The following is a 19,917-nucleotide window of genomic DNA, read 5'->3' as shown; positions in this document are numbered from 1 at the left end:
TTAAGAACATTAATCTAGCAGACAATTACATACATAAGGACTAATATAATAAATGTAGATAGAACAAAGCAAACCAACTTGGCCAATTCTTTAAGAACTGTTTTTATAAGAATCCACCATATCTCATGTCTGACAAAAATATTCTCCTCAAGTTCCATTCTCCTAATTCAACAACTGCAACTCAAACCAATGACCTTCCCAAAGTCCAGTCCCCCATATTTTAATGTCTTCTAAATTTCAACTGTCCAATTACCAAATAAAAAACACAATCACATTCTGCATGTCCTCATGAACTAAAATGAACATCTCTTTCAAAATCTATTACAAATATGTTCTATGTTTAGATTTATATAAAATGAAGGCATCTCACTATCTTTATCACTCTGCATTCTACTTTCATTCCTAACTTTTCACTGCACGTCCTACTTATCCTGTCATCGATAAAATGCAAAGCATTTGCCATGTTTTTGATATTTTATGTATCCATATATACACACACACACACACATTTATGAAGCTTTAAAATGCTTGCTCGTGGCACTGGTATTGTTCAAAATATTTAGCAAAGCTGAGCTGCAGACAACTCAAGTTGAATTTGAGTTGCCTGTGTATATATACTGTATATTACAATTGCTCATCTTTGTGTGTACAGCTATGCATACTATACTTCATTGCTATAATCCATACTAAAACCTGAATAATCATAAAACAATGCATTTTCTTTTGTTTTTACTGACAAACATTTCTTTCAGAAAAGGTTCACCACCTCCAGCATACCTTTGAACCACCAATAAATGCTGATGTTTTCATTGCCTCAGCATGGGAATCATAAACGTGCGGATAGCGGATCTTTTCCCAGTACTCTCTCTCTCTACCCAAGATTGGTGCAGTTCGAGCATTCAAGAGTGCTTGTTCTCTATTATTCAAAACATAAATAAATATGGAAAAATGTTTGTCAGTGACATGTATAATACAAGAAACAAAAAGATGAGACTCCTAGCAGTAATATTCACTGAAATGTTATAGTTGAGGGCAAAGAGGCTATAAAAATATCATACCCCTTCAAGACGGTGTGTCAAATGTGGGAACATATAGGTATATAACTACCAATTGTAGCAGACAAACATTTTAGATTCTACTTTTCAACAACTCCATCCCATTTGATAGAGTAAGATTTCTTATTTATAGTTTGGTTCTTTTCACCCTGGTGCTCACAATGTGCGGTATATAGTTAACAGCCTCAATATTTAAGACGCCAACCAAACTATGCTTTCGGCAGAACTAAAGGAATGCCTTATTTGCTCTCTCTTTTTATTTTCTGCTTCTAGATGACAACATGGAAAATAGTATCATTAATCCAAAGAGCAAAAGCAGATAGTTTCAATGCTTGTAGTACAGACTTCATAAATCTTCAGTTAGTGGTGAGAGCACAGTACCTAAGGAAGATAACACTCTAATCTGCATCTCTAGCCCGTGTGGATGTGACCAAGCAGATTCTAATTAAGCAGATCACTGCTTTCTTATCCAAGAAAATTAGGTTTTCATACAAAAAAAAAAAAAAGACAAATTCTGTACTGGTGGTGAAACGTGACTAGAAGGCAAAATCATCTAATCAGAAAAGCTGAACTACAAGGAAATAAATGATTATGATACATTAAAAGGAGCAATTACATCACACACATTTTTCAGCTTTTGGCATTTACTACCTTTGCGTCCGCAGCTCCTTTGGATCAAAACATATTAGTCCATCTCCAAGAATTTCTCCATCATCTCCAGTTCGTTTTTCTTTCTTGGCATTTCGTTTTTCTTCACGTCGATATTGTTTCATTAGCTGCTTTTCTTGTTCAGACTGAATGGTGACTTGACAGCCATAATTGGGTTTTGTGTTCTCGCCCACAAACTTTTTGCATTGGTCTGCAACAAAAGATACAAAACCAGATGCACTTTTCAGCAAATGTTCCCTTTTGGTACACAGTCGCTTTTAGATGGGGTTTTTCTTTAACTTGAGCAGAATTTACAGTATTGTAAAGTCATCAAACCTGTACAAACCATTTGACGACTCTGTAAGTGAAATATTCTGTATTCATCTACTACCAGCTCTATAATTCTACTTGAGCTGTAATACTTTTTATAATATACCAAGCTTGCACTTTACTTCTCAGACTATAACAATTTATTTTAAAATCTTGTAGCCTGAAAAATACTTCATAGTTCAATGCGGATAGCAAAAATTTACATACATATTAAGACATAAAATCATACAATATATCAGCATACTTTAAAACAAAATATAAACTCTTCTGCAAACATACAATGCACCTGCACAATCCTGGTATTGTCAGAGATTTACAAGTACATTCTAGCCCACAGGGGTGTAAATAGTTGACATTTAAATATCTTCTCACAATAAATTTCAAGAGAGAAACTGTAATCCCCATCACCTTCCAACAACTTTTTCCAATAAGATCCTAAGAAATAAATTATTTTCATTTCTCTCTCTTGAAACTAAATTTACATCTTCCCTCAGCAGGATTAGCATCAGAAATAACATTGTTTTCTCACTCTGAACAATTGGATTCAATTGTCTTACACAAATCAAATTTTAAGTAATTAGTAATTTCTTAAATAGCTTCACTGGTAGAAATCCCAAATTTGCCAGACATGGTCACAGAAGCTCTTCAGGCTACTGACATCCACTAGACATCTGTGAAGCATGATCAAGATTTCTGGGCAGTGTGTGAATCTCCAGGGCCTTTTCAACCACAGAGATATATATAATATGTCAAACCATATATATACTATCCTTCTTTATTTCTGACTACCCTCAGCAGTAAAGTCTGCAGATCTCTTCTTAGAAGTAGCCAATTATACCTATTTTCATAAAAGGTACCGTATTTTTCGCTCCATAAGACCCACCTGACCATAATAATCACCTAGGATTCAGAGGGGGAAAATTAACAAAACAAAAAAATAATGATGTGCTAAACCAGCTCTGTTCCCAGGCATCTGTGCATCTTATGGAGCAAATTAGGGGAGTGCATAAAATTATTTTTTGTCCCCATTTCGTTTTCGAGTCTGGGGAGGGTCATTTCGGTCCACGTCCTAGATCAGAAAACATTTATCGTTCTCTTTCTGTGGGGAACCCCGCCCCAAAAAAAACCCCATCCCAACCCTTTAAATTTAATTAACTACAACCCCCCACCCTCCTGACGACCCCCCATCTCAAGACCTGCCAAAAGTCCCTGGTGGTCCAGCGGGGGTCCTGGAGCGATCTCCTGCACTTGGGCCATCGGCTGCCAGTAATCAAAATGGTACAGATAGCCTTTGACCTTACTATGTCACAGGGGCTACAGGTGCCATTGGTCGGCCCCTGTGACATAGTAAGGGCAAAGGGCCGTCAGCACCATGTTGATTACTCGCAGCCTACGGCCCACGTGCAGGAGATTGCTCCCGGACCCCCGCTGGATCACCAGGGACTTTTGGCAGGTCTTGGGGGGGGGGCAGGAGGGTGGTGGGTTGTAGTTAGTTTTTTGGGGGGGTTTTTTATTCACTCCATAAGACGCAAAGACATTTTCCCCCCACTTTTTTTGGGGGGGAAATGTGTCTTATGGAGCAAAAAATACGGTAATTAATGACATTTACAAGCTATTCAAGAAGCAGGATCCCAGTGGCAGGCAGAGCTCCAAAATTTAAATGTGTGGATGAGAGAATGGTGTACAGAAGAGGGCTTTAATTTTGTAAGGAACTGGGCATCATTTTGCTGAAAGGTGCCCTGTTCCAAAAGGATGGGCTCCACAATAACCAGGGTGCAACCAGGCTGCTAGTGCTAACATTTAAAAAGGAGATAGAGCAGCTTTCAAACTAAAACATAGGGGGGAAAGTCACTCAGTAGCACATGGCTCAGAGGGAGGTATCTTCAAAGGATATTAACAAACCAGTAGTTAGCACATCTGATAGAGAGGTTCCAAAAAAAGCCAAAAGTACATAAGAAATTGCCATGCTGGGACAGACCAAGGATCCATCAAGCCTAGCATCCTATTTCCAACAGAGGCCAAACCAGGCCACAAGAACTTGCCAAGTACCCAAACACCAAGAAGATCCTATGCTTAGGGAATAGCAGTGGCTATTCCCTAAGTAAACTTGATTAATAGCACTTAATGGACTTCTCCTCCAAGAACGTATCCAAACCTTTTTGAATCCAGCTACACTAACTGTACTAACCACATCCTCTGGCAACAAGTTCCAAAGCTTAATTGTGTGTTGAGTGAAAAAGAATTTTCCCCTATTAGTCTTAAATGTGCTACTTGCTAACTTCATGGAGTGCCCCCTAGTCCCTTCTATTATCCGAAAGTGTAAATAACAGATTCACATCTACTCATTCAAGACCTCTCTTTATTTTAAAGACCTCTATCATATCTCCCCCCCCCCCCCCCCATCAGCCGTCTCTTCTCCAAGCTGAACAACCCTAACCTCTTCAGTCTTCCCTCTTAGGGGAGCTGTTCCATCCCTTTATCATTTTGGTCGCCCTTCTCTGTAACTTCTCCATCGCAACTATAGCCCAGGTGCCTTTACGTAAGAAACAGATTGAGTTTAAAAAAAGCTTAATTATCCCTATCAAATGCTAAGAAAATTGTATATACAAATAATAAACACAGCCTGAAATGTCTGTATGCAAATACTAGTAGATTAAAAAGTAACATGAGTAAGAACTGAATGAAGAGGGTAGGGATAACTGGCATCTCAGAGAAATGGTGGAAGGAGGATAACCAATGGGACAGTACTAAACCAGGATACAAATTATATCACAATAGGATGGATCAACTTGATGGGGTTTTTCTTTAAATCAGAGCAGAAATTACAGAACTGTGCACACCATTTGACTACTCAGTATGAGAAAATCTGTATTCACTTACAGATGGCATAGAATCAAAGAATAAAGATCTTACATGAGAATAAATGTACTATGGAACATTTCTGGATATAAATATATGTGTGATGGTTAAGAGTATAGCAGTGAAGGTATATTTCTGTCTGCCTAGCCAGAATGAACAGATAAGACATGAAATATTAAAAATTAGGAAAGCTAATAATTTCACAGCACAGTAACAATGAGAAATTTCAATTACCCCAATATTACCTGAGAAAATGTCACATCAAGACATGTTAGAGAGGTGAAGTTTCAAAATGAAATAAATGACTGTTTCATGGAGCAGCTTGTCCAGGAAACATTCCACCTAAAGTCATAGTGGATAGCAGGATTTGGCATAAAAGGCATAAGAACATAAGGTATGCCATACTGGGTCAGACCAAGGGTCTATCAAGCCCAGTATCCTATTTCCAACAGTAGCCAATCCAAGTCACAAGTACCTAGCAAGTACCCAAACATAGCAAAATTGCTTACCTTGTAATAGGTGTTATCCCAGGACAGCAGAATGTAGTCCTCATACATGGGTGACATCACTGACGGAGCCCTATTGCGGGAAAACTTTCTGTCAAAGTTTCTAGAAACTTTTGACTGACACTGTGAGGCCACTGAGCAAGCCAAGCATGCCATGATATTCTCTGCCACAGGGGTCTCTCTCTCTGGTCTCATATGTAGCAATAAGCTTTAGCAAAAATAAAATAATAAAAGGTAACATACCCAACTCTGCGGGGTGGCGGGTGGGTTTCTTGAGGGCTACATCCTGCTATCCTGGGATAACACCTATTACAAGGTAAGTAATTTTGCTTTATCCCAGGACAAGCAGGATGATAGTCCTCACACATGTGTGAATAGCAAGCTAGAGGCTGTCATTTTGTAGTGAAGCAACAGTGAAGTATTGTTGGTGAAAATGAGGCAGCCGAAGATCACAGCAGGTTGGATGTAGAAGGAGTTGGGTTTAAACTGGAAACAAGTTCTTTAAGACAGATTGTCCATATGCTGAATCTTGTCGTCCATGTTTGTCCAAACAGTAATGAGCTGCAAAGGTGTGAAGAGAACTCCATGTTGCTGCTTTACATATGTCAAGAATTGGCACTGAACGATAGTGTGCTACTGAGGTTGACATTGCTCTTACTGAATGCGCCTTTACTCGCCCTTGGAGAGGAAAGCCTGCTTTTTCATAGCAAAACTGTATGCAATCTGCTAGCCAATTGGATAGAGTATGTTTACCCACTGCTTTACCTTTTGTTGAGTAAATGGAATTTGCCAAAAGGGAAAGTGTCTCTGCCCGATCCTCGGGTAGAAAGGCCTTTGAGAGGACGGTGTTCAATTCTGCTCCGATAAATTGAAGCAGGTGAGACGGAGTGAGATGGGACTTTTGATAATTGATGAGAAAACCCATAAGAGCATAAGATATGCCATACTGGGTCAGACCAAGGGCCCATCAAGCCCAGCATCCTGTTTCCAACAGTGGCCAAGCCAAGTCACAAGTACCTGGCATTAGATAGATCACAACCAACTATTGCTTATTAATTACTGTCAAAGCAGTTTATGGATTTATGCTCTGGGGACTTATCAAAACCTTTTTTAAACCCAGTTACACTAACTGCTGTAACCACATTTCACCATGGAATGAAGTAGAGTAATTGTTTGACTGAGAGAAGCCAGAGCTCCCTGTTGAGATTGACTTCTGATGAGCCAGTCGTCTAAATAGGGAAATACATGGACACTTTCCTTGTGCAAGTGTGCTGCTATTACTGCCAGACATTTGGTGAATACTCTGGGAGCAGAGGCAAGTCTGAATGGTAGTACTCTGTACTGGAAATGTTGATGCCCCACCATGAAGCGCAGGTACTTGCGATGAGGAGGGAATATTGGAATGTGAGCGTAAGCGTCTTGAAGATCCAGAGAACAAAGCCAATTTCCTGTTTGAAGAAGTGGAAGCATGGTGCCTAGAGACACCATCCTGAATTTTTCTTTTTTCAGAAATTTGTTGAGATTTCTGAAGTCAAGGATGGAAAGTAGGCCTCCGGTTTTCTTTGGAATGAGGAAATAGAGGGAATAGAATCCTCTGCCCTGCTGAGTCCAGGGGACTGGCTCCACAGCCCTGGCTTTCAAAAGGGTGGATAATTCTACTTGTAATTGAATTATGTGATTTTCGCTGAGAGAAAGAGGTCTCTGAGGAGAATCTGTTGGAATTGAGAGGAAATCGAGTTGGTAACCTCGAGATATTATTGCCAGAACTCATTGGTCGGTTGTTATTCGAACCCATTGGTTGTAAAAGGAGAATACTCGACCTCCTACCGGAAGATCTGGATGAGGATTGGAGAGGTGGCTGTGTTCTCTGGGAGTGTCTTCAAAAGCTAGCAGCAGGTCCTGTCTGTGGCGTAGGTTGAGGCCTAGCCACCCTAGGTTGTCTGGGCTGAGGCCTTTGTTGTGGTCTAGACGACCTGGTTCTAGATGTAGGAGGGTAGTACCGTCTTTGCCTATATAATGGTCTTCTAGTATCTTTTTTTTTAGGCCTATGAACTGAGTGCGTAGGTGGATCCTGTGGGATCGAGGAAAGCTGTCTCAGGGTTTGGATCATAAGATACAAAGAGTTGTGTGGATTTCCTGTGGACTGCAGTACGGTCTAAGTAAAAGGCCAGTGCACGCTTACAGTCCAAGGTATGTAAGGCCCGTTCCTCTTGGTGAGAATGAGGCCTTGGAAAGAATGTGGGTAAAACTATGGATTGGTTCAAGTGGAATTCCATAACCACTTTGGGAAGGAATTTTGGATGGATATGGAGAACCACTCTGTCTTGTAGGAATTTTGTATAGGGTGAGTATGTGACCAGTGCTTGTAACTCACTAACCCTTCTAGCTGACGTAATGGCTATGAGGAAGATAGTCTTCCATGTGAGAAATTTAAGATCACAGGAAGTCATGGGTTCAAAAGGAGAACGCATGAGCCTTGTTAAGACCAGATTCAGGTCCCATTCTGTGACTGGCGGCCGAAATGGTGGTTTAAGTTCAGTTAAATCTCTCATAAACCTGCTGACAAGAGGTTGTATGGATATTGGTGCATCTCCCATCTTGTTATGGTAAGCTGAGATTGCACTTAAATGAACTCTTACAGATGAAGTCTAGAGACCAGAGTCTGAAAGATGGTATAAGTAGTCTAGTAAAGAAGTTGTGGGGCAGGAGAAAGGATCAATATTCTTTTGCCTGCACCACAAAGTAAACCTTTTCCATTCGAAGAATAGTTTTTCATGTTGAAGGTTTACATGAAGCTATAAGCACTTGAGATACATTGGTTGAGAGATTGAGTGGTTGTAAGATCAAGCTTTCAACATCCATGCTGTCAGGGATAGGGATTGAAGGTTGGGGTGGCGCAACCGACCCTGATCCTGAGTTATGAGAGTGGGAGCTACTCCCAGACGAATTGGATCCCTGACTGAGAGGTCTAGAAGTATGGGAAACCATACTTGTCGAGGCCAATACGGGGCTATGAGAATCATGGTCCCTCTGTCCTTTGTAGCTTCACTAGAGTTTTGGTTATGAGCGGTATTGGAGGATGCGCGTATAGAAGGCCTGAATTTCAAGGGCGAGCAAAGGCGTCCTTGGCTGGCTGGTTCTTCTGTTTCTGTAGAGAACAGAATTTATCCACTTTGTGATTCAGAGGTGATGCAAAGAGATCTATTGTTGGTTGCCCCCAACTACTGAGGGATCCAGGGACCATTCGTGTGGTTGGAACTGACGACTGAGTCGATCCGCCACTACATTGTGAATGCCTGCCTGATAAGTGGCCCAAAGGAACATTGAGTGTTTCAGGGCCCAGCCCCAAATCTGTGCAGCTTCTTGACAAAGGAGATACGAGCCCATACCTCCTTGTTTGTTGATGTACCACATGGCAACTGTGTTGTCCGTTTGGATGAGAACAGTCTTGTTTGAAAGGCAGTCCTTGAACGCATGCAGAGCATAATGTATAGCTTGAAGCTCCAGAAAATTGATTTGAAATGTTGCTTCGAGTCTTGTCCAAGTACCTTGGGTTTGGAGATTGTGTATGTGAGCTCCCCAACCCAAGGTGGATGCATTTGTAGTTAGCGTTATTTGTGGGACTGGTTGTTGGAAGGGTAGGCCCTTGCGCAAATTGTCCTTGTTCACCCAGCAAAGAAGAGAGGAACGTAGTTGGTGGGTTACTTGAATTGGAGTATATAGTGGTTGAATGGCTTGGATCCATTGTGATCTTAAAGTCCATTGGGTTACTCTCATGGCTAGCCTTGCCATAGGAGTGACATGAACTGTGGAGGCCATGTGGCCTAGCAAGGTTAGAAACTGATGAGCTGTTGCTTGTTTCCGTATGCTCTTTTAACTGCGTAACTGCATCCTGTACTTTGGATCCAAAGAGGTTATCTCCCAGGCATGGGAGATCTACTAATTTATCCTGGACTTCAGGCCTGAGGTCCGAGGCTTTAAGCCATGCCCAACGCCTGGCACTGATCCCGATGCAGCCACTCTGGAAGCTGTCTCGAACCCATCATAGGCTACATAAGAACATAAGAACATAAGAAATTGCCATGCTGGGACAGACCAAGGGTCCATCAAGCCCAGCATCCTGTTTCCAACAGAGGCCAAAAACCAGGCCACAAGGACCTGGCAATTACCCAAACACTAAGAAGAATCCATGCTACTGATGCAATTAATAGCAGTGGCTAATCCCTAAGTTTAATTGATTAATAGCCATTAATGGACTTCTCCTCCAAGAACTTATCCAAACCTTTTTTAAACCCAGCTACACTAACTGCACTAACTACCTTCTCTGGCAACAAATTCCAGAGCTTTATTGTGCGTTGAGTGAAAAAGAATTTTCTCTGATTAGTCTTAAATGTGTTACTTGCTAACTTCATGGAATGTCCCCTAGTCCTTCTATTATTCGAAAGTGTAAATAACCGAATCACATCTACTCATTCAAGACCTCTCATGATCTTAAAGACCTCTATCATATCCCCCCTCAGCCGTCTCTTCTCCAAGCTGAACAGCCCTAACCTCTTCAGCCTTTCCTCACAGGGGAGCTGTTCCATCCCCTTTATCATTTTGGTTGCCCTTCTCTGTACCTTTCTCCATCGCAACTATATCTGCCTCCAGTCCTTTTTGGATGATGGCTTGGGCTGCTTCTTGATATTGTGATGGAAGAGATGGAATAAATTCTTGCATTTGCTTCCACAAATTTCTTTGATATTGGGTCATGTAAAGTTGATATGAAGATATCCTAGAATTTAACATGGCCCCTTGGTAGACCTTCTGCCCCAGAGAATCTAAAAATCTATGATCTTTACCTGGGGGATTTGAGGAATGTGGTCTAACCCTCTTGGACTTCTTTTGCGCAGACTCTACCACTACTGACTGGTGAGGGAGCTGCGATTTTTGGTAGCCAGGGGTAGTCTGCACCAAATATGTACTGTCCATTCATTTGTTAACAGCTGGCACCGAGCATGGATATTCCCAAATGCGACATTGCAAATCCAGCAGAACATCATGAACTGGTATAGCTACCACTTGCTTTGGAGGTCTACAAATTGAAGCACCTCCAATGTTTGCTGTCTGGTATCTTGCTCTGTGACCAAAGTGAATGGTACAGTGTCAGCCATTTGCTGTACAAAAGATGTGAATGAGAAATCTTCTGGATTTGGTGGGGATGGATCAGACATAAAAGCTTCAGATGAGGTGTCTGATTGCGTATCACTCCAAGTATCATGTGGTTTTTGGGCTTGAGGAAAAGTTTTGGCAGTTGCAGGTGGTCGAGGAATCCCTGAAGGCCCTGGTAATGGATCATCAATAGGTGGTTCCTCAGGTTGTTCTTCCAGTGGATTTGAGGGAAGAGAATCGAGCAGTTTGTGATATTTTTTCATTAACAGCTGATATAGTGCAAATTCTGAATCTCCTGGATCCCCAGGCAAGGTTGGCATCGATGGTGCTGGTGTTGGAACCGAAGATGGTGTTGTCGTCTTCGGTGGTCACATCAATGTCACCACAGTTGTCATCGGTTTAGGTACCGGCATCGATGTAATTAGTGACATCGGCATTGACAAAGTCATCGGCAAATATATGGTAACTGGTGTTGGCGGAATCACCGGCATTGGCAAAGGTATCGGCATCGGTTCAAGAACCAGCATCAGTGTTGACACCGGCATCGGTAATGTCGCCGGAATGGGTGTCTTATTTCAGGGCCTGGATCACCGCTTATCTTATAAAATTAGACAATTCCTGCGATACAGCTGGTGTGTAGGCGTTGATATTACCTGCACAGATCCCTTTGGAGGTTCAATTGATGATGGTGTAGGCCCCGGTGCTGCTGGTATTGGAGTTTCCTGAGGTTTCTGCCGCTTAGCTGTCGGTTCCTCCGGGGAGAGGGTTGACACTAGAGTCTGTGTGTGTCGATGTCGCTGCCGATGTTTAGGCCTATGCTCGACTACTGACCTCATCGATGTCGAAGTCGATGCTTGATCTCCCGATCCTTCCAGACGATGTTTTTTCAGTAAAACCTTTATTGAAACACCTGCCGGGGACGATTTCATCGATGTTGAAGGAGAAGGAAGAAGCTAAAGGTGGAAGAGATGTTCCATCTTCTCCTGTCGAAGTTTTCTTCCTTTGGGAGTCATCTCTGTACACTGAGGGCAGGATGAGACATCGTGTTTATCTCCCAAACAGAGAACACACTCAAGGTGTGGATCTGTTATAGACATCGTCTGATTACATACCGGACATTTTTTAAATCCTGAAGCCATCTTTTCCCGACAGCCGTTGATGAAAAGAGGGGAAAAATTCTGAGAGGGAGTTTTTACTTAAAAGTAAAAACAAGACTATGATTTCTCACCGGATGGTGGAAATGAGAGAGAAATCCCGTATGGGCGAAAAATATTTCGAAAAATCAATGACTTTCTAGTCAGTAAGTCTGTGAGAAACTCACAGGGCTTCTTGCTCTGCAATGCTTACAGCAGAGCGGAAAAACGAACACTAGAGAGAGAGACCCCTGTGGCAGAGAATATCATGGCATGCTGGGCATGCTCAGTGGCCTCACAGTGCCAGTCAAAAGTTTCTAGAAACTTTGACAAAGTTTTCCCGCAATAGGGCTCAGTCAGTGACGTCACCCATGTGTGAGGACTAGCATCCTGCTTGTCCTGGGATAATAGATAAACCACAACTACTATTGCTTATTAATTACCATAATAGCTGTTTATGGATTTTTCCTCTATAGTAGTAGGGCCTCTTGACAACATTGATCATAAGGCAATCAAATTGGACTTAATTGGGAGAGAGGACATTAAAACAAACTACTAGTCTTGCATTTAACTTTTCAAAAAGGAGATTATGATGAAATGAGGAAAATAGAAAAAAATTAAAAGGTGCAGCTGCAAAAGATTAAGAATTTACATCAGATAAAAACATTGCTTAAAAATATCTTGGAAGCCCAGCCTAGATGTATTCCACACATTAAAAAGGCGACATGAAGCTGGCATAGTTAAAAGATGAGGTGAAAGAGAATATTTTAGCCAAAAGCACATCTTTCCAAAAATGGAGAGGATCCAACTGAAGAAAATAGGAAAAAGCATAAGCACTGATAAGTTAGATGCAAAACACTGATAAGACAGGCAAAGGAGATTTTGAAAAAAAGCTGGCAGTAGAGGCAAAGACTCATAATAAAAACTTTCAAATACATGCAAAGCAAGAAGTCTCTGAGGAAGTCAACTGGGCTAATTAGATAACTGAAGGGTAAAAGGGGCACATAGGAAAGACATTGCAGAAAAAACAAATGAATTCTTGCTTCACTGTTTACTTAGGAGGATGTTGGGTAGATATCAATGCCGGAAATGATAGTTAATGGTGATGATTCGAAGAACAAACAAATCACAGTGAAACTGCAGATCTGTTACTATTAATTTGTAACCTATCTAGTATACCTGAAGATCTGAGAGTGATCAATGAAATGCTAATTTTTAAAAAGGGTTTTAAGGGTGATCCAGTAAACTATAAATCAGTGAACCTGATTTAGTGCTGAGAAAAATCAGGAAACTATTTTAAAGAACAAAATCACACAACAAATAGAAAGACATGGTTTAATGGGACACCACCAACATGAATTTACACAAGGGAAATCTTGCTTCACCTATCTGCTACATTTTTTAAGGGGTTAATAAACATGGACAATGGTGAGCTGGTGGATATAGTATATTTAGATTTTCAGAAAGCATTTGAAAAGTCACTTGAGAGACTCCAAAGAAAATTAAAAAGTTATGGAATAGGAGGCAATGTCCAATTATGAACTGCAAAATGGTGGACAGGAAACAAAGTAGGACTTAATAGTCAATATCCTCAATGGAGGAAGGCAAACAAAAGTACCCCAGAGATTGATACTAGGACCGGTGCTTTTTAATATATTTAAAATCGATCTGGAAAAGTAAACATGTGAGGTGATAAAATCTGCAGATGACAAAATAATTCCAAGTTGTTAAATTACGAGTGGATTGTGAAAAATTACTGGAAGATCTTGCGAGACTGGGCATCCAAATGACAGATGAAATTTAATGTACAAAGTGATACACAGAGAAAAGTATTCCAAACTGTAATTACATGATGTAAGGCCACCACCCAAGAAAAGGATCTAGATGTCATTGTGGACAATACTTTGAAATCCTATCCTCAATGTATGGCAGCAGTCAAAAAAGCAAACAGAATGTAAGAAATTATTAGGAAAGAAATGGAGAATAAAATGGAGAATGCCATAATACCCCTGCATTGTTCCATACTGAATCTGCACCTGGCGTACTGTGCACAAATCTGGTCACATCATCTCTAAAAAGATAGAGCTGAATTGGAAAATGAACAGGGAAGGGTAACCTAAATCATAGCCAGGAGGGAACAGCTCCCCTGTGAGGAACGGCTAAAGAAGCTAAGGTTCTTCAACCTGCAGAAGAAATGGCTGAGGAGGGATGGTCCATAAAATCATGAGTGGCGTAGAAATTGTAAATGTGAATTAGTTGTTTACTCTTTCAAAAAAGAAGATTCGGGGACACTTTGCACATTAAAACAAATTGGAGAAAACATTTGTTTCACTCAATGCACAATTAAGTTCTGGAATTCATGGCCGAAAATGTGGTAAAGATAGTTAGCATAGCTGGGTTTTAAAAAGGTTTGGACAAGTTTTTGGAGGAAAAGTCCATAAACTGTTATTAAGCAGATAAACTTGTGGGAAAGCCACTATTTATCCCTAGGTGTTAGCTGCATGGGATCTATCTACTATTTGGGATCTTGCCAGGTACTTTTGACCTAGATTGGGTCACTATTGGGAAACCGCTACCAGACTTGATGGACCCTTGGTCTGACCCTTTATGTCAATTAGATGCTGCTTAAACATGATTTTATCTAAAGGACAGCATTGGCCTCCTTAAACATCCAGCAGTTCTTGGCGGTCCTGCTTTTTTCTCATGGTTTACCATAACAGATTCAGATCTCAGGAAACTTTATTGGCATGATAATTTGCTCACAATAGCTCACTGCACTTCCACTGAAAATGGATTACTGCAGCACTGCCTCTAATTGTTTTTCTGAATTCTATTTCTTTACAAAATTACCAAGTAAACATTAGTCGACCGTTGGTCCTGCTCATAACTACAAATGGCCCTTTTCTGCTGACCACATATTAAATGACAGTAAATAAAGACCACATGGTCCATCCATTCAGCCCAGCAATATGTTTAGGACTGTAACTGCCACTCCATGCAAGCTATACCTATGACTCCTGTTTAGGGTTGAAACTGATGATACGTACAGATTACCCTATGAAGAAAAGTTATACTTAAAGTTACCACAAGTTACCCCAGTTTTTTCCTTTCCATCCTCCAGCTCCTAGGGATACTCTGTTTATCCCAAGCCCTTTTGAATTCCATTAGCTTTGTCTTCACCACCTATTCCAGGAAGGCATTACATCCATCCACTACCCTTTCCATGCAGAAACGTTTCCTGACATCGTCCCTGGAGTTTCATATCATGACCCCTAATTCTACAGCTTCTTTTTCTTTCTTGAGCATTAATTCCTTTCAGATATTTAAAATTCTGTATCATATCTCCACGTCTCTCCTCTCCTCTACAGTATACATACTTACAACTTCTACATAACCTTTGACAGGCCATTCATTTTCTGCTTTAAGATGGCTGTGCCTGCAGTGTCAAACTAATTTTCCCAATCACATGTGCCCTCACTGGGGCCATGCAATATCGGGTGCTGAGCACAACACACTGCTAAACATCGAAACGAGCATTTTGGATGTGCTAGACATACGCCCAATGCAATATTGGGATTATCGAACTCAAAATGCACATAGCTAATAGCACTCATCACATGCAAATACCATGTTAATGAAGCTATTAGCTAGCACCTCCGATGTAAAAAAAAAATAATAATAATAATGTGTGCCCGATGCGCACATTTTAACCCACAAAAATTAACGCCAGCCCAGATCTGGAGTTAAGTTTTGAGGCACCCCAAGCCATACTCAGAAACGCAAAAAAAATACAGCTTTCTGTGGTTCCCCCTATTTAATATCGTTATGATACTGAGCAGGAATAACTACAGAAAGCTGCAAAATGAAAATAAAAATCTTGACAGAGGTCAGAATAGGAAAAGGGAAGCTCAATTTGTGAGCACAGCTGTGATGGGTTAGGAAACCAGACACTCAAAAACCTATGTGTTTTCCTTACTTGCACCAGCCATTTCTCCTGAGTGCTCGATACCATGGATATGCTAGGGACACTCAATTTATCCACTGCGCGTCCCTTTTAACGCACCAGCTCATTTGATTATTACATCAAGCACCCAAGAGAGAGGATGTGCGTGCATTCAAAAAACGTGCATCCAGGTTGAATGCACATTTTTTTGCGTGCATATTGCCCCATTGTGTTTATCCTGCCCTCCAACTGCAGCTCACCAGTTTCCACCGGCTAGTTCCCCCCACCCCCCTTTCTCTCAACCTGTGTTGCAGGTACTACTTTCCTAAACAGCAATATTCTTTTTGTACCGTGCAGTTGTCAGAGACTGTGTTGCAAAACTTTGAGAACAGAGAGGGAGTTTGGGCACTGCATGGCACATACTCTGAAAACCTTTGAAACTGCAACATCACTCTCTGCTTTGATATGGCGGGGGGGGGGGGGGGGGGGATGGAAAGAGGTATTGGATTCAGACAACCAACACGGGCTCTGACTTTCATGGTCTGATACAAAGACATAAGGGAAAAAGCACAGACCTGCTTCTACGGCCAAGTCCATAAACAAACATGTCAAGCAGCACTGTCTGAAATGAGGATGGTGAGGACAGGAGAAAGGGAGAGTGTTATGTGTGCAGGATCCCCGAGGTTCTTTTTGCACTGTTTTCCTACCTATTCTCCCACATTCTGCAAGAAAAGCTAAAAACTGCACAAATAGCAAGTTTGCTTACTTATAATCTGGGATCTCCATGGTCAAGAGGATATAGCAGCCATAACACACAAGCAATAAGAAAGATGGAAATATGACAGCAGAAAAAGACCATGTGGACTCTTTAGTCTGCCCATCCACCTAACTAATTTAGCTTTACAATTCCCATCACTCCCCTCAGAGATCCCATGGTTTGTAGTTATGAGCTTTTAAAAAAGGAGTCAAAACCTGGCTTTTTAATCAAGCTTTTAACAAAGATTGACTCTGCTGTATTTATTTCCTTTATTATAACTCTTAGTGGTACAGTCTGTATATTTTTTAGTATGTACTTTGATTTATAGTTTTAGTTTCATTTTAGCTTTTTGTGATATGGATGTGTTTTAGATTTTATTTTATTTTAAATGAATATGTTTTAGATGTTATCCTCCTTATTTTAAATGCAAATGTATTAATCAACATTTGAGTTATGATGTAAACTGACGTGATATGTTTTGACATGAATGCCAGTATTCAAAAAATCATGAAATAAATAAATAAATAAATAAATACATTTTTGTCTTTACCACCTCCACTGGGAGGCAGTTCCATGCATCCAGTCACGATTTTCACAGATCATAAAAACTTGCAGCACTTCTATCAAGCCCCGTGGTTAAGCCCACTCCAAACCAGATGGTCTCTTTTCTTTAATTGCTTCAACTCTAAGCTCCAGTGCTGACTGGCGGAGAAGAATTAACAGGCTGATGCCCTTTCACAATCCTTTGAAACAGAGGATTTGACTCAACCACTTTGATGCATCATTGATCCTGTGAGATTCATAAAAGTTACAGCAATTCCAGTACCATCGAGGAAGTTGGTGCTCCCCAAATGTCTCCAAGAGAAGTTACTTAAGTGAGCCTATGATTCCCACCTGGAAGGCCACCTCCGGAGTAGCTAAAACCATGAAACTGCTCCCTTTCCTCTATTGATGGCCTCAAATAAGGCTTGATGTATAACACTATGTGGCATCCTTTCCTAAGTGTACATTTAATAAGAGCTCCCATGCTCGCCCTTGGGGGCTTGTTTACAGACATTGCTAGCCCCCCCTAAGAAACCATGGAATCACGTGGCCATGGACTTTGTAACTGACCTCCCTCTCTCTAATGGCAATATTCCTATCTGGATTGTGGTGGACTGGTTCTCAAAAATGAATCATTTTATATCACTTCCCGGGCTTGCTTAAGCCTAAAAACTGTCATCTGTTTTTCCAGCATATCTTTGGACTCCACAGCTTATCTGAATATATTCTCTCGGATCGAGGAGTGCAATTCACAGCATGGTTCTGGAAAATTTGGAATTTCTTTGGACTTCTCCTCTGCATACCATCCACAAAGCAATGGACAGACGGAAAGAACCAACCAAATCCTCAAGGGATTCCTAAGACCTATAAAACTAACATCAGGATGATCGGGCATTCCTGCTATAATAATCACAAAGACTCTAAGGGGTCACCTCCATTCCAGATCTTGTATGGTAGACAGCCTCGGGTGCCACTCCCTATACCAGTTAACTACCATGTCCCACTGCTAACGTTGAGAGTCAAGATCTTAAAGAGCTGTGAAAAAAGACCCACCAACTTCTCACCACAGCCACAGAAAAATACAAGAAACAAGCCAGCAAAAGCTTCACCTCAAACCAGGGGATTTAGTAAGGCTCAATACCCGCAGCCTACGGCTAAAAAATTCCATCTACCAAATTCTCACCGCGTTAAAAAATTCCATCTACCAAATTCTCACCTCGTTGGGCCAGTTCCCATCATGCCACAGATTGGACTAATGGGATATGAATTAAAACTGCCACCCATCCTCAGGGCCTGCTGTTTTCCACATGTCACTTCACAACCCTCTATTTTTTGTCAAGGTCTTCACAATCTCCTCCCAAACCAATGAAGGTGACTTCTGAGGAGGACAAGCAGTACAAAGTTGAAACCAACCTGGACTCCAAATGCATCCGAGGCATGTTACAATATCTTATCTTGTAGAAGGGATCCAGTCCCAAAGAAACTATTGGAAACCAGCTTGCACATCACTCGAGAATTCCACAACCTCTTCCCACGCAAGCCCAAACCCTGAACCTTGGGAAGGGGGCTTAGGAAGCAGCGGGGAACTAACGTTCAGTCAATCACAGGATGACCCCACAACTGGCTACACAAACTTAGGATGCCACTGACCCTCACTGATGCTTTCTGGACTCCTTTGTGGTAGAAACACCGCCATCTCATTCTCTCTCCCAGCTGTGCTGCTCTTTAGGGTGCATGCACACACGGCAGCCCTGCCTTCATAGGCCCTGCGGCAAGAAACTTGAAGCTAGAGATTTAAACCCCAGCCACACTCCCAGGTCCTCCTGCTCCTGCAGTGCATGTCGCTATCATTCTCTCCTTTGCCTTGCCCTACTCATGTCTTAGTTCCCAGTACCTTGTCTTGTCTGTCCGTCTCTGCCCAACTCCTGGTTCTGATCTCTGCTACGGACATGGGCTTCTCTTCTGAAGTGCTTGGACCTCGGCCTGGACCCAAGTGTCGTTTGCTTGCTGCCTATGCTGACCTCTGTCCGGCACTCAACTTCGTCTGGCCACTCCTTACAGGACTCTCACCTAAGCCCTGCCCGTCCCTGGAACCCAAGGGCTCAACCTGTGGGGAATAGGGCTAGTATAGGTGAAGCCCTAGCTCTAGTCCTAGTAAGAGTCCAACTGCTGTTGTCATGGGCCTAGTAAGTTCACTTGCTAAGCTGCATTAACCATGCCACAGCCCAAGGGCTCACATGCGTGATACCCGGTACTAGTAGTGAGAATTCGCATACAAAGAGTAGGTAGTGCCAGTGGGAGGGATGGATAGATGAATGTGAGATGACAAATGGCCTTGAGATCTAGGGCACACACCTACTCCCCTGTCCAGATGAAGAGTAGGATCATGCAAAGGAAATTCATCTTGAATTTCTCCTATAGCAGGTTCTTGGAGGAGACTTCTTAAATACAGGAAAAATCTCAATCCCCCATTTTCTTGAGGATAAGAAAACAGCAGGAATACAATCCCTGGCCATGTTGATTAGGTGGAACAGATTTTATTGCCAGCTGTTTGAGGAGTGATTCCACCACCAGGAGAAGCTGAGTGAACCGGATCCAGATTGAAGGCTGAACAATGAGGTATCAGGGAAAGCTGGGAGAAACGCAAGCAGTAGCCACATAGCACAATTTTGATTACTCAGCGGTCTTAGATGATCTTGCACCATCCTTCCAGGTAGTGATGAATCCTCTTCCCACTCTGAGGATGACTGCTAGGTTTGCAGATTAGTCAAAAACTTGGGGCAGATTTAGACTGGACCTGCTATGTCAATTTTAGATGGTGCCTTTTGAGCTATTGGTCTCTTGCCAGAAGCTGTTGTGGAAGCAAAGGCAAAGTCAGAGCAATAGTATTGGAAAATTCATGTGTTCTCTTTAAATTCAATTGTTCATATTGCCAAATAATTCTTTTTTTTCTTTCCTGGAATTTGCCTTTGCTTTGAAATACAGATTCCAT

General features: G+C 41.6%; 1 protein-coding gene across 9 annotated transcripts in view; it reads right to left on the bottom strand.

Moving 5' to 3' along the window:
* Positions 1 to 19,917, bottom strand: part of ASCC3 (activating signal cointegrator 1 complex subunit 3) — a 1,498,074-nt gene that overhangs the window by 1,247,298 nt on the left and 230,859 nt on the right. For all 9 annotated transcript variants that reach the window (XM_029595363.1, XM_029595357.1, XM_029595354.1 and 6 more), the window contains 2 exons: positions 1,707 to 1,914; positions 778 to 916 (listed from right to left, as the gene is read on the bottom strand). In XM_029595363.1, the coding sequence (XP_029451223.1) occupies positions 778 to 916; positions 1,707 to 1,914 (347 nt within the window). The remainder of the gene's footprint in view (positions 1 to 777; positions 917 to 1,706; positions 1,915 to 19,917) is intronic.

This window comes from Rhinatrema bivittatum, chromosome 3 (genome assembly GCF_901001135.1).
Source record: "Rhinatrema bivittatum chromosome 3, aRhiBiv1.1, whole genome shotgun sequence".
NCBI lineage: Eukaryota > Metazoa > Chordata > Amphibia > Gymnophiona > Rhinatrematidae > Rhinatrema > Rhinatrema bivittatum.
This window is presented reverse-complemented; position numbering and strand designations above follow the sequence as displayed.